The sequence below is a fragment of the Emys orbicularis genome, chromosome 15, assembly GCF_028017835.1.
Source record: "Emys orbicularis isolate rEmyOrb1 chromosome 15, rEmyOrb1.hap1, whole genome shotgun sequence".
Taxonomy (NCBI): domain Eukaryota; kingdom Metazoa; phylum Chordata; order Testudines; family Emydidae; genus Emys; species Emys orbicularis.
The window spans coordinates 10,426,534-10,441,613 of NC_088697.1; the positions used below are offsets into that span (position 1 = coordinate 10,426,534).

Sequence of the window (15,080 nt, forward strand, 5' to 3'; positions counted from 1 at the left end):
CAGTGACCTGACCAGCCGGTTCCAGCCAGAGGACAGAAGTGAGGAGAGGAGGCCCCAGTTTACAACCCTGTTTACCTGGAGAGAAGACAATGGACAGCGGCGGGGCCTGGGGCCGGTGATCTCAGAGGCCCAGCTGGGAAGCAGGGGGGCTCTGGGCTGGAGAGGGGGAGCAGGCAGAGCCCACCTGGATGCAGAGAGACTGGGATGTGCTGGGCTGAGGGAGGCCAGACCTGAGGCCCTGAGAGTTTCCTGTGCTGTGTTCAACTCTCAGTAAACCCTCCTGTGTTACGCTGGCTGAGAGTCACTCCGGTCTAGAGAATGGGGGCGGGGGCATCGTCCCCTTCGGGGGTGGAGGCCCGGGGGTGCAGAGTGAGGGGACTCCCTGAGGGGGCCCACTGCAGAGACAGACGTGCTGAGGCTCAGAGAGGTGCGGCTCCAGGAGGTGGTGGGGCCTGACCCCGGGAGAGAGTGGACCCCCGAGAAGGGCTGTCGCACTGAAAGGGGCACCCCCCATGGACTGCACGGGGCCACGAGTGGGCACGATCTGTGAGTCCGTGACAAACATAAAACACGTTTATTAAACTACAGAGAGTGCAGCCCGTAGGATTATTTTGTTAGCTATTATATCCTACTAATCCTGCCAGCCGTATCAAAGAAAACGTTTCTTTTTCTGAATTCATCCATTTCATTCTTATATTTTATCCATATTCATTCCTTTGAATGTAGGGTGTGTTCAGGCATCTGTTTCCTAAGAATAAGTTTTGCTGAAATTCAAGAAACCTACCGGCCTGTAAGATCCCGTCAGACCCGCTCTATCGCTAAAAGTAACATCAGTTCCGAGTAGGTCAGCAGAAAAGCTGCGAATGGGCTCTGAACTTTGGGGAACCAAAGGGAGGAACCACACACAACACTGAACAGGTTTATCCGGCATCTGCAACCGGTTGGTAACCGCAGGGTCCACCACAACTTGGAGGTCACCAAGAGAGCCTAGGTTGGCAGTTTTGGAGTGAGCTCATCCTTATTAATATCCATAGAAAGTAAGTGTGATAATCCACTAACCTAGAGGAGAAGGGTCCCCAGACATTTCTTAGGGTACAGAAATAAGATTTGGGTACAGTAGGTTGGGCCTGAATTACATAGCGTCAGGATCCTATAAAATACCTGGTAAGGAATAGTCAGGAGGCTCTTGTAGCACCGGAAGCTTTGGTTTCTTGGAGTGTTTTTTCCAGGAGCTCTTTCTTGTCTTTGTTCTCCTATATTCTACAGATTCTCCTTTATCTATCCATCTATTCGATCTTCCCTTATGCTATCAGCTCAGCTTGTGCAGTACAGTACAACCCCCCAACATTCGTAACCATTGGGGAGGCGGAACCATCGCATTATCCGGCCTGCCAGGAGTGAGGCTGCTCCTTCATCTCCAGGACCCCCATCTTCCGCCCCCACTGGGGGTCCGAGGGGCCTGAGCCCAGGAGACTCCGCGCAGACATGTAGGCCGGGGCCGGGAGTGGGAGCCTGTCCTCCACCCCACCCATCTGGCTGACAGTGTCTATGGCCTTGGGACCCAGCAAGGGAGCTAGATACTGGGGCTTTTCCACAGGGTCCCCCTGGTTCAAATCACCCTCCTGCGTGAAGGCCGTGTGGTGGGCATCCACATCCCCCCCCTCATTAACCAGGGGCAGCAATTTAGTGTCGAGGCTCCCTGCGGAACTGGCAGCCCGGGGTCTATCCCCACTCACCCCTGGGGAGCCCCCTATGCCTCTCCGCTCCACCAGCGCCAGTCCATGCTGCTGCTGCTTCTCCTGCAGCTTTTCCTCGGGCTCTCGCTCTCTCTCACGGTCCTCTCGCTCTCTCGCACTCAGCTGCAGTCTGATCTGTGTCCGACCCCCCGATGGGGAACCCGATCGTGAAGACCCCCGTCTGGTTGGGGACCAGACTCTTGGGGATGCCTGGCTACTGCTCCTGCTGCTTCCAGATCCTCTTGTAGCCCCATCTTGGTCAGGAATCTGCTCCTTAGAGCGGTCCTCGTCCTCCAGCTGCACGATTAACTGGGCCTTGGTGAACTTCCCAATGTTTCACGGGCCAAGAGGCCACCTGATCTCTTTGTTCTCCAACACCTTCAGTTGGCACCTTGCAGGGGAGGGGCCAAGGCCATCAGTTGCCAGGAGATGGGGTGTCGGCCATTCTCTGTGCAGACAGCATCTCACTGTCCCTCTAGGGCTCTGCAACAATCACACCCCCTTATTCCACCACCGAGATACTTAAGAACTGCGTAGGGGAAACTGAGGCACCCACACAGTATTCAGAGACAACCTTAAGAACATTCCCACTTCGTCACAGCTAGATATGCCATGTCACATATGTCTGCAAAGGTTATGATCTACTGAATATATTCATCCTATTTGTATGCAGGTATCATTTTTGTATTTGGTCAGCTTCTTGAGACAGGACTATTCTCAGTAGGTGCCCAATCAAGAAACACTTAAGGTGACAATGGACTGTGAGAGACGCCAATCCACATCTGAGCTTTCCTGGGAACATTCACACTAACATGTAAGCAATGGCGTCGGCCTGTAAAGAACGGAGTCATGCATGGACATGTGACTTGCCCATGTGACTCCAAAGCTCCATCTTGTAGCTGTGATTCTACACAGGGGGGGTGAGAGGTTTCCACCCACAAGAGAGAGACTATATAAGCTCCTGGAAACCCCTCCATTTTGTCTTCACTTGGCTCAAGAGGTAGCCTCTGCACTCCAAAGAGATGCCTGGGAGAAACTGGAACAAAGGACAGTGACTACGGGGGCGTGTGAGTGATTGCTGGACCCAGACTAGAAGGAGGCTAGTCTGTAAAAGAAGCTTACTGGAACATCCCTGAGGGTGAGATTTACCTGCATTTAGTTTCTTACTGTATTAGACATAGACTTGTGTGTTTTATTTTATTTTACTTGGCAATTCACTTTGTTCTGCCTGATAGTACTTGGATCCACTTAAATCCTACTTTCGGTATTTAATAAAATCACTTTTTACTTATTAATTAACTCAGAGTATGTGTTAATACCTGGATAATCCTGGATGAGCAGGGTAACTTTCCATAAAACCTCTACGTCCTACACTCAAGGCATCTCCACACTGACGCAGGACATCTCTTGGTCCATTAGGATCTGGTGTAGTGGGGTGTTCTACCAGTGACACCAGGTGATACCAGCATGTACCAAGGGGGTGTAGCGGGTCCACGAAATTCTAGAGACCTAGGCGATGTTGATGATCACCCAAATGCCAATAAGTGTCCACCCAAAGGGGCTGGGTCTCCTGATCTATAGGGTGCCAATGCAACATTGGGTGGAAGAGCAGGAATTGCCTCCCTCTGTTGTTGTATCTCTCTCTGTTGTAAGTTAGAGATTACTACATCCCAGGCACTAGCTACTTGTGTCACTTGTGACACCGCATCTTCTAGTCCCTGAACAATCACAGTCTCTAGAGGCACTCCCTCTTCACTATCGGGGCGGACACCAACCGAGGAGAGGATATCTCCTCCCTCTTTGCTCTGCTCGTCTTATTTTTTACATCACTAGTTGCCTTCTTTATGATGACACTCAACTTCACCTCCTGGGGTGCCACCCTGGGACTTTCTCTTCCTACCGGCAGACGGCTGGTCGCTTCGGCACTGCTCCCATCCTCTCCCGACTCTCCCTGTAGCTCCTGACACTCAATCTCCAGCTCCGCTCCTGAAGGTGCCGAGCTAACTCGCTCGCCCTATTTCTAGTGATTGGCCCGGCCGGTTTCTCTGTCTCCGTCGGTCCCACCATGCCCAGAGGGACGAGAACCGATTCTTTGTCCTCCTCTAACATGTCTTCTGTCTTTTCCAACTCTCTGATTCTTTCCAACAGCCGCCCATGGTCTGATTTAGAGCCATCCAGCCATCTTAAGCTGGCAGCCACTTGCTCCTGCCAAAAACATTCTTCAATTTCCCCAGCCCTTGGACCAACCTCCCCAGGGAAGGGATTTCTATCCCAGGATAGCCCCCCGACCTCTGTCCCTCTGTCCCCCGGTATTCTTGCCAGCAAGTTAAAGAAGTATGGGCTGGATGAATGGACTATAAGGTGGATAGAAAGCTGGCTAGATCGTCGGGCTCAACGGGTAGTGATCAACGGCTCCATGTCTAGTTGGCAGCTGGTATCAAGTGGAGTGCCCCTGGGGTCGGTCCTGGGGCCGGTTTTGTTCAATATCTTCATTAATGATCTGGAGGATGGCGTGGACTGCACTCTCAGCAAGTTTGCAGATGACACTAAACTGGGAGGAGTGGTAGATACGCTGGAGGGCAGGGATAGGATACAGAGGGACCTAGACAAATTAGAGGATTGGACCAAAAGAAATCTGATGAGGTTCAACAAGGACAAGTGCAGAGTCCTGCACTTAGGAAGGAAGAATCCCATGCACTGCTACAGACTAGGGACCGAGTGGCTAGGCAGCAGTTCTGCAGAAAAGGACCTGGGGGTTACAGTGGACGAGAAGCTGGATATGAGTCGACAGTGTGCCCTTGTTGCCAAGAAGGCTAACGGCATTTTGGACTGTATTAGTAGGAGCATTGCCAGCAGATCGAGGGACGTGATCATTCCCCTCTATGCGGCACTGGTGAGGCCACACCTGGAGTATTGCATCCAGTTTTGGGCCCCCCACTACAGAAAGGATGTGAACAAATTAGAGAGAGTCCAGCAGAGGGCAACGAAAATGATTAGGGGGCTGGGGCACATGACTTACGAGGAGAGGCTGAGGGTACTGGGGTTATTTAATCTGCAGAAGAGAAGAGTGAGGGGGGATTGATAGCTGCCTTCAACTACCTGAAGGGGGAGTCCAAAGAGGATGGAGCTCGGCTGTTCTCAATGGTGGCAGATGACAGAACAAGGAGCAATGGTCTCAAGTTGCAGTGGGGAAGGTCTAGGTTGGAAATTAGGAAAAACTATTTCACTAGGAGGGTGGTGAAGCACTGGAATGGGTTCCGGTTTTTAAGGTCAGGCTTGACAAAGCCCTGGCTGGGATGATTTAGTTGGGGATTGGTCCTGCTTTGAGCAGGGGGTTGGACTAGATACCTCTTGAGTTCCCTTCCAACCCTGATCTTCTATGAATCTATGATCACCCAGCCCTGCTTTGGCACCAGCCGTGAAACTCTGGATTTCGAACTTGCCGGCGAAGTGATCTCCCGTCACTGGGCAAAATCTACCCTCATCTCTGGTCTGAATGTGTCCAGCACTGACGTCCAGGAGTCCTGGCTCCCAGCCCCCCCTGCTCTAACCATTAGCCCCCGCTCCCCTCCCAGCGATGGGGACATGAACCCAGGAGTCCTGGCTCCCAGCCTGTGATATCCAGGAGGCCAGGGCGGAGGAGGGGCACCCCAGGGGGGCCGTGCCCGGTGGATTCCCCCATCGTGTGTGGATGTGTCTCACCTGCCCTGCTCCCCCCACAGCGAGCGCCAGGATGGGCCCCCCGAGGATGCTGCAGAGACGGAGCCAGGCACTGGTGCTGTGTGTGAGCATCAGCTTCAGCATCTCTGAGCTGTGGAGCCTTCATAGGTGAGTGAGTGGGGGGCTGGGAGCCAGGACTTCTGGGTTCTCTCCCCGGCTCTGGGAGGGGAGTGGGGGCCGGTGGGTTAGAGCGAGGGGGGCTGGGAGCCAGGACTCCTGGGTTCTCTCCCCGGCTCTGGGAGGGGAGTGGGGGCTGGTGGGTTAGAGCAGGGGGAGGCTGGGAGCCAGGACTCCTGGGTTCTCTCCCCAGCTCTGAGAGGGGAGTGGGGGCTGGTGGGTTAGAGCGGGGTGGGGGGCTGGGAGCCAGGACTCCTGGGTTCTCTCCCCAACTCTGGGAGGGAAGTGGGGGCCGGTGAGTTAGAGCGGGGGGGGCTGGGAGCCAGGACTCCTGGGTTCTCTCCCTGGCTCTGGAAGGGGAGTGGGGGCTGGTGGGTTAGAGCGGGGGGGGGGGCTGGGAGCCAGGACTCCTGCGTTCTCTCCCCAGCTCTGGGAGGGAAGGGGAGAGGGGGCTGGTGGGTTAGAGCAGGGGGGGCTGGGAGCCAGGACTCCTGGGTTCTTTCCCCGGCTCTGGGAGGGTAGTGGGGGCTAGTGGTTAGAGCAGGGGGGTGTGGGGACCCAGGACTCCTGGTTTCTACCCCCACTGTGGTCTGGTGTTCAGCAAAGGTTGTCATGAAAAGTTTCTCCCCCCAGCCTGTGTCTCGCTGGGCGTGCGACTCGCTGCATCAGGTGAGTTACGCTCAGAAGCCCTGTCGGCAAAGGTCACCCCGAGGTGGCGAGCCCCAACCCAGGCTTCTCCAGACAGGCCGGGGGAGACCCCGTGAAAATCAAAGCTGTGAGCTGGTCTGTGTGAGGTGCTGGTCCCCGGCACTTCCCTGGTGCCCCGTCCCCCAGAAATCTGTGCTCGACAGCCAGGCACTCCGAGCCCCCAGAACAGGCTCCGTGGGACGTACCCCTTAACGCCGCCTTCGCCGCTCAAAGACACTGCCCCGGAGAAATCAATCCCCTCCTGGAACAGGCCCCCCCAACCGCCCAAGATAACCTGCTTCAGTACGGAAATAACCCCCCGCCAACCCCACACCCCTCGCTGCCACCTGCCACCCCCCGAAACCCACCCAGGGGATCATCACACAATCCCAGCCCCAACCCCCTCTTCCGGCCTTCAAACCACCCCCCAAGCTCCCCACAGACCCACCAGCCCACAGCAGTAAATGTAAACATTCCCTCCCCCCCAGGCAGCCCGGCGAAAGACAGGGGAAACTGAGGCATGCATGGACCCATGACAGAAACATCTCACTTCCTCGCTCGGGCGTTTTGCGGGGATCCTGCTGCCCAGCCTGACACAGGGTTTCTTTATTAGATCCCGGCCTCGACCGTGGGGTTCGTCACGGTGCCGTAAATCCGGTGCCAGGGCTGGGCGCCCCAGGGGGCTGCTGGGGGGGGGGGCTCATGCCTGGAGCTAACCTGTGCAGGAGCCGCCGGCTCTGTGGGGCAGGGGAAAGACGCGGTTGGAGGGATGTGAGGGAGGGAAGGAGGCAGTGGCAGGGATATGGGGGAGGGGAAGAGAAAGGGGTCAGTGAAGCAGTGTGGGGCAGGGAAGGAGGTGCAGGGAGAGGAAGGGGAGGGGAGGAGCAGGGGCTCTGTGAGATGGGGAGGGCGGCAATGGGGGGAGGGGGTGCTGGGGGGGCCCTGTGCGGGGAGGCTCTCCTGGCCGTATGTAACACCTCCTTCACCTTTCCAGCCCCAAGGCCCTGGTGATGGGGGCGGAGCAGTGCCAGGAGTTGGTGCAGAACTGGAGCACAGGGACCCTCCCCCCCAGGTGAGTGGGGCCGGGCACGTCTCGCAGACTCGGGGCAATCCCTCCAACCCCCCCACACCGGCACTGGGGCCTGGGGGTAGAATTCATCTGGGGTTAGATTTATTAACTGCAGGAGATTGATTTTAAATGACTATAATGAGGCATAAAAGTCCAAATTGGTTTCAAGAAAATGAAAGTCACCCACAACTAACACCTAACGTAACAAGCGGACTGAATTCAAAGACAAGGTCTCTCTGAATCTCTTTCCGTCGGGACGTCTCCGGCAGTCCCAATGCTGCTTCCTTTGTTCTTCAGGTGTTGTGGATGCCGGAAAGGGAGAGAGAAATTGGGACTCTGATGGGTTGGATCACAGAAACCCCCTTGGGAGCTGCCACCCGATGTGCAAAGACTACCCCTGCTTCTGTTTTCCCTGCCAGCTCAGGACTCCAGCACCCTGTCTTGCTGAGCCAGACACTCCCATCTGCTCCAACACAGACCCAGGGTCTGAATCACTTGTCCCAAAGCTGCAGGTTTATCTGAAAACAGCTCACAGAAGTGTGCTTGTCTTTAACACTCAGATGCTCAGCTCCCAATGGGGTCTAAACCCAAAGAAATCTGTTTTACCCTGTATAAAGCTTATGCAGAGCAAACTCATAAATTGTTCACCCTCTATAACACTGATAGAGAGATATGCACAGCTGTTTGTCCACCCAGGTATTAATACATACCATGAGTTAATTAATAAGTAAAAAGTGATTTTATTAAATACAGACAGTAGGATTTAAGTGGTTCCAAGTAGTAACAGAGAACAAAGTAAATCACCAAGCAAAATAAAATAAAACACGCAAATCTATGTCTAATCAAACTGAATACTGTGACAAAGTTCCTCCTCTATCTTGGTGGGTCCTGCACTTATTGGCAGATTTTCTTGCCTCAGAGATTCACCATGTGGGTTGGGGAACAGCCCAGAGACCTTCCCCTCTGGAAGAACCCACAGTCCACGTCAATTGGGAGGTTTGGGGGGAACCCGGGCCCGCCCTCTACTCCGGGTTCCAGCCCAGGGCCCTGTGGACTGCAGCTGTCTATAGTGCCTCCTGTAACAGCTGCATGACAGCTACAACTCCCTGGGCTACTTCCCCATGGCCTCCTCCAAACACCTTCTTTATCCTCACCACAGGACCTTCCTCCTGGTGTCTGATAACGCTTGTGCTCCTCAGTCCTCCAGCAGCACACCCTCTCACTCTCAGCTCCTTGCACCTCTTGCTCCCAGCTCCTCACACTCGCACCACAAACTGAAGTGAGCTCCTTTTTAAAACCCAGGTGCCCTGATTAGCCTGCCTTAATTGATTCTAGCAGCTTCTTCTTAATTGACTCCAGGTGTCCTAATTAGCCTGCCTGCCTTAACTGGTTCTAGCAGGTTCCTGATTACTCTAGTGCAGCCCCTCCTCTGGTCACTCAGGGAACAGAAAACTACTCATCCAGTGACCAGTATATTTGCCCTCTGCCAGACTCCTGTACCCCACTGGTCTGGGTCTGTCACAATACAGATAATCTCACCCTCAGAGATGGTTCAATAAGTTTTTTCCTCAGACTGGACACCTTCCAGGCCTGGGCACAATTCTTTCCCCTGGTACAGCTCTTGTCCCAGCTCAGGTGGTAGCTAGGGGATTTCTCATGATGGTTCTTCTCCTCTCTCCACTTTGTTCTGTTCCACCCCTTTATATATCTTGTCCCTCTCTGGGTTCCCATCCCCCCTTCTCACTGGAAAAGCACCAGGTTAAAGATGGATTCCAGTTCAGGTGACATGATCACATGTCACTGCAAGACTTCATTGCCCACTTGCCAGCACACACGTATACAGGAAGACTCACAGGTAAACACAGCCATCTGCAGTTGATTGTCCTGGTTAATGGGAGTCCTCAAGATTATAAGCTTTGTAATGATACCTTACAAGAGACCTTTTGCATGAAGCATAGTCCAGTTACATTATATTCACTTATTAGCATATTTTCATAAAATCATATAGACTGCAACGTCACAGGGACATCTGTTCTTTCTCACAGTCCCTGCTCTTCTTTGGGACTCATGTTCAGGAGACAGCAAGTCTGTGTGGACGGCAACTCCCAGCTGTTCCTTTGTCAAGATGTATATTTTTCACCCAGACCCTCTTTCACCCAGACAGTGGGGATGGTCCATTTGACACCTGGCTGAAGCATTGGCTAGTCTTTCATCTCTAGGGAACTGGTTGGTGGCTGGAGTATATCTTAGTAATGCCCTACAGAGGAATCCTGTAACTTTACATGCAATGTCGCCACCTATATTTTACCAGGACAATAATGATCAGCAAATTATGAGTTTTCAAATGATACCTCACAAGGCTTTCTTTGTACAAAACTTATCATAGTCCTTAAAAAGAGGGTGACTATAGGGGTACAAGACTGGCACCAGGACAAAGAAATCAGAGAGTTAGTTGCAGGTGAAAGCCAGCAAACATCTACACGCCAGCTAAATCCGAAGAGTGACCGAGCTGTACTGATCTGTCAGTTCAAAGTGTCTTTCAGGGCAGCCCCAGGCTGGTCTCTGGCGGCCGTTCAGAGTCTCTGCCCCCTCTGAGTTCAAAGAGCCGAGAAGATGGGAAATTTCCAGTGGTTTTGTTCAGCTTCCAAGCTCACGGGACGAGGTCCCTGCCACGTAGCGTTTCCCAGGTGCGACGGCCATTGACCAGTCCTGTGTGTTGCGATGATCCCGCACAGCCCAGCTGATTTCGTTAGTCGTGAGCGTGGGCCGGGGGCCGATTCCTCTTCCCCGGTTCACAAGTTCACAGCAAACGTTCGCACCGTTATAAAGCAAAACTCCTGTCTTTCCGTCTAGCCTGGGACAGACGCTGCGAGTGTGATTCCTGCCCCCGCAGCTCCCAGCCGCTTACGGAGGCGAAAGGCGAAACACGTCCGTGTCAGACTCACAGCTGTTCTGAGCCGACCCAACGTGCCGGGGAGCTGGGCCGGCCTCCGGCGACGAGTGTGTCAGGTCTTAGCTAACGCTGGCAGCCAGGGCCAGAGCTGGCAGAGGGGGGCGGTCAGTAGTGGGGGGCCAGAGGGCCCCTTGGGGAAGTGCAGTGAAGGAGGAAGGGGGGGCAGATCAGTGACTCTCTGTGTCTCCATCCCAGGCCGGACCAGGACTGGATCTTGAGGCAGTTGAAGCTACAGGGCTACCCCTGGACGCATAACGCCAGTGCCCTGGGCCAGTACAGGTACCCCCCACCCCCAGTGCCCTGCCCCCCTGCTTCCTCTCCCCCCACCCCTCTGCCCCCTCCCTCCCCCAATGCTGCCCCAAATACCTCCTTCTCTACCCCTCCACTCCCTCCCCCCAGCCCCCCTTGCCCTCTGCCCCCTGCCGCCTCCGACTACCCCCCCATCTGCCCCTCACCCCTCTCCCCCGCACAGGGAACAGCTGGGAGGCTGCTGTAATGCTTCAGCTGACCTGGTACTGACCCAGAACAACACCCAGAACGGCTCCCAGATCGTCTACGATGGAGAACCGGCCAAGAAGTATCTGGTGGATGAGAAGCTGCTGGAGATGCTGCCGCAGGTAGGGGGCGCTGGGCTGTGGGGGTGGGGGCTCACCACTGGGCACTCCACCCCAGAGCTGGCTGCATCTCAGCACCGGGCGATGAGTCCCTGTATAAACAACCCTTGAATCCCACCCCAGAAGTGGCTGCATCTCAGCGCTGGGAGGGGGACCCTGGGGGGGGGGGGGTGTCCTGTGCATGGTCGGTGGGTGCTGATCCATGTCCCCTCCCCCGCAGGTCTCCCCGTTTCAGGATGCCCCATACAACAGCTGTGCCGTGGTGGGAGGCGGGGGGATCCTTCAAAACAGCAGCTGTGGCCCCGAGATCGACCGCGCCCAGTTCGTCATCAGGTAACGACGGCCGGGTAGGGGGGATGGGAGCAGGGGGAAGGGGGCACAGTGCAGAGATCAGGGGGTAGAGAAGCGGGGTTAGTGCGGGCGTAGGGTGGGGGAATGAACGTATGGGGGGCAGGGAGAGTGGGGTGCAGTGGGGGGTTCAGGGAGAGTGGGGTGCAGTGGGGGCTCGGAGAGTGGGGTGCAGGGGGGCTCAGGGACAGTGGGGTGCAGTAGGGGGGTTCAGGGACATTGGAGTGCAAGGGGTTCAGATGGAGTGGGGTGCAGTGGGGGGCTTGGAGAGTGGGGTGCAGGGGGGCTTCAGGGGGAGTGGGGTGCCGGGTGGGGGTTCAGGGAGAGTGGGGTGCAGGGGGGCTTCAGGGCGAGTGGGATGCAGGGGGCTCAGGGAGAGTGGGGTGCAGTGGGGGATTCAGGGAGATTGGGGTGCCAGGTGGGAGGGTCGCGGTGCAGTGTAGGGGGTCGCCTGTTGAGGCGAGGGGTGTGTGACAAATTTAAAAGGCCATGATGGGAGGAGCAGTACCATGGGAGGGCGGCGTGGACGGCCGGTGACCCGGCCGTTGGGGGAGGGTAGCCCCCGGCCCCTCCCCTTGTGCCCAAGGCCCCGCTCCTCCCCATCTGCCCCCTTCTGCCCCCCTCCCCCGCAGGAGCCCAGAGCACCCCCACCTTGGCCCCCGGCCCAGGCAGAGCTCTGGGAATGCAGGAGGGGGCGTGGCCTGGGGGTGGAGCGTGGGCGGGGCTAGGCTGTTTCAGAGGCACCGCCTACCCCTGCGTATGATACCGGCTGTCCCTGGAGGGCGGTAAAGACCTGGGACCCCCATGGGGGGATACCGGGCTTCCCTGGCTACTCCCCAGCTCACGCTGATTTCCCCCCTAGGATCAACCCCCCATGGGGCTTCCCCCCCATGAACTTTTCTGACGACGTGGGCAACAAATCGAACATTGTCACCATGAACCCCAGTGTCCTGCGCGACCGGTACCGGGGGGACGAACCGTGGGGGGAAGGGCGCCCTGATGGGAACATGGGGGGGGTTGGTGGATTGAATCAGAAATGGAGGGGGGAAGCTGGATTGAGACCAGCAGCGGGAGGGATGGGACCCATGGGGAGAGCCAGGATCAGAACTGGGGGGATGGAGGAGCGAGCCCAGATAGACACCCCCACGGGGAGGGGGTAACCCAGTTCAGAGTGTGGGAGGGGGTACAGGGGCTCTCCAGTCGGCCATAGGGTCAGCGGGGGGGATTGGGGGTCAGAGAAGACCCAGACCCATCCCCCCAGCTCTCCAGTTGGCCATAGGGTCACCAGGGGATCGGGGTCAGAGAAGGCCCAGCCCCCAGCTCTCCGGTCGGCCATAGAGTCACCGGGGGATCGGGGCAGAGGAGACTGAGCGATGGGACAGCCATGCGAGGGAACGGGACTGGCGCTGGGGGCCGTGCCGTGCGAGGACAGCGGCTGACGGGGGCGTCTCTCCCTGCCCGCAGGTTCGGGAGTCTGATCAACCAGCACCGTCACTTTGCAGAGGTGGTGGGTGCCTACGGGGCCCCGCTGCTCCTCATCCCGGCCTTCAGCTTCGCCGGCGACAGTAATGTCTCATTCCAAGCACTCTACATCCTGAAGAACTTCAGCTCCCCGGTCCGCACCTTCTTCATGAACCCCAAGTACCTGGCGGGGCTGGATGGGCACTGGCGTTGCCGTGGCCTGTGTGCCAAACGCCTTTCCTCGGGCTTCATGCTGTTGAACGCCGCCCTGGAGCTGTGCCAGCACCTCACCCTCTACGGCTTCTGGCCCTTCCCCACGGACCCCGAGGGGCGGCCCCTGCCCTACCACTACTATGACAAACAGACCCCCAAGCCGGGCGTTCACACCATGAACGACGAGTTCACCCGCTACCTGGGCATGCACCTGCAGGGCGCGCTGCGGCTGCATCTGGGGCGCTGCCAGGAGGGCCCGGCCGGCGGCCGCGCACAACAAGGCTCGGAGGGGGGGGGGTCTGAAATGAGCCCCCCGGCCCCTCAATTCCACCTGACTCCTTCCCCAGGTACCAAAGGAGGAAAATAGCCAGTGGCATCAATTCATTCGGCATTCGTTAATTGCCATTCGTTAACTGGCTTCTCTTCAGTGCTATTTGATGACCAAAGTTCATTAATGGCAAGGTGTTCGTTGGCCTCCTTTAATTACTATTTAATTATCATAGTTCCTTCGCTATGAGTTGTCGGCTGGCCTATTCATAGCTCTTTAATTATTGCAGTTTATTAACCGTAATTAATAAGTCAGCACCTCTTAACTGTGATTTAATTATCCCAGTTCATTAGTCAACCATCCTTCATTGCCATCTGTTGCTGGCTAGTGAGTCCTGGCCGACGGTTACTTGTAATGAGTCATTCACCAGCTGTTTGTCACTAATAAAGGCTCTTCGGTGATTGCTCTTGATTAGGGGTGTAGTCTGCGCCCCCTAACACTCCCACTGCTTTGCTGGTAACTCAGCCAGCCCCTGTTATCACCCAACGCGACAGCAGGTGGCGCCACACACCCAATTCAGCTACCTGAGTGCTTTACCGAAGCCACTCGTACATCAACTATATAAACACCAGCCAATTCCCCAGCTCCCCAGCCTTGCCCCCCCACGGGAGTACAGACCCTGAATTCTACCATTTTGCACTGCCCGGGGGTCTGTCTGGGGCAAGCTCATTAATCCATCGATGCGGGGAAGGTCTGCGCCAGCCTTGGCTGGCTGAGCTGCGATTTCCCCACTCAGAAACACACGGGTCGCGATAAAACATAAAACAAGTTTATTAAACTACAGAGAGTGTAGCCCATAGGATTATTTTGTTAGCTATTATAGCCTACTAATCCAGCCAGCTGTATCAAAGAATGTGTTTCTTTTTCTGAATTCATCCATTTCATTCTTATATTTTATCAGTATTAATTCCTTGGAATTTAGGATGTGTTGAGGCATAAGATATGTGTTTCCTAATAATTACACATAGAATAAGTTTTGCTGAAATGCAAGAAACCTGTAAGATCCGCTCTGTAGCTAAAAGTATAATCAGTTAAGAGTAGGTCAGCAGAAAAGCTGGCAACCTTTGGCACAGGTAAGAATGGTCCCTGGACTTTGGGGGACCAAAGGGAGGACCCACACACAACACTGAACAACTTTATCCGGCATCTGCAACCGGTTGGTAACCGCAGGGTCCACCACAAACCTGGGAGTCGCAAAGAGAGCCTAGGTTGGCAGTTTTGGAGTGAGATCATCCTTATTAATATCCATAGAAAGTAAGTGTCATAATCCACTAACCTAGAGGAGAAGGGTCCCCAGACATTTCTTAGGGTACAGAAATAAGATTTGGGTACAGTAGGTTGGGCCTGAATTACATAGCGTCAGGATCCTATAAAATACCTGGTAAGGAATAGTCAGGAGGCTCTTGTAGCACCGGAAGCTTTGGTTTCTTGGAGTGTTTTTTCCAGGAGCTCTTTCTTGTCTTTGTTCTCCTATATTCTACAGCATTTATAAATGTCATAGCATTTCTTCTTCTTCTGTTAATCTCAATAAAGTTTTTATCACTTTGGTATTGTCCTCAGGGTAAGCGTTTTGGCCAAGCACCCCGCGAGTCCTCTCCCGCTATAGAACCCTCTGAGTTCTCAGACCCTGTCGTCTAAATTGAACGAGAACCTATCAGTCTTCTGGTCGGATGCGATCAGTGGCGAGTCATAGCAGTGAACCCATCAAACTCAGGTCAACAAGAGAGCGATTTGAAGTGAGTGTCCATGATAGCGAAGAGATTGAAGCAGGTCCCCTAGGAAATGAAACAAAACTTGCAAACAAAGCCTAACGAACTAGATAGGGTTGGAATCA

At 55.1% G+C, this 15,080-nt stretch overlaps 1 protein-coding gene and 1 pseudogene across 1 annotated transcript; one reads left to right on the top strand and one right to left on the bottom strand.

Annotated features, from left to right (window-relative positions):
* Positions 1-15,080, bottom strand: part of LOC135889358 (zinc finger protein 850-like) — a 473,854-nt pseudogene that overhangs the window by 306,585 nt on the left and 152,189 nt on the right.
* LOC135889462 (alpha-2,8-sialyltransferase 8F-like) lies at positions 5,485-13,285 on the top strand. Its single transcript, XM_065417332.1, has 7 exons — positions 5,485-5,564; positions 7,255-7,332; positions 10,478-10,561; positions 10,755-10,899; positions 11,117-11,229; positions 12,107-12,205; positions 12,709-13,285. Exons 1-7 carry the CDS (start codon positions 5,485-5,487, stop codon positions 13,283-13,285), a joined length of 1,176 nt encoding a protein of 391 aa, XP_065273404.1.

What these genes read in the sequence shown, in the direction of transcription:
- LOC135889462 (XM_065417332.1), top strand. Translation starts at nt 5,485, where the DNA reads ATGCTGCAGAGACGGAGCCAGGCACTGGTGCTGTGTGTGAGCATCAGC. An exon ending in AGTGCCCTGGGCCAGTACAG is followed by an intron (nt 10,562 to 10,754) that starts GTACCCCCCACC and finishes TCCCCCGCACAG; the next exon opens with GGAACAGCTGGGAGGCTGCT. An exon ending in CGCGCCCAGTTCGTCATCAG is followed by an intron (nt 11,230 to 12,106) that starts GTAACGACGGCC and finishes TTTCCCCCCTAG; the next exon opens with GATCAACCCCCCATGGGGCT.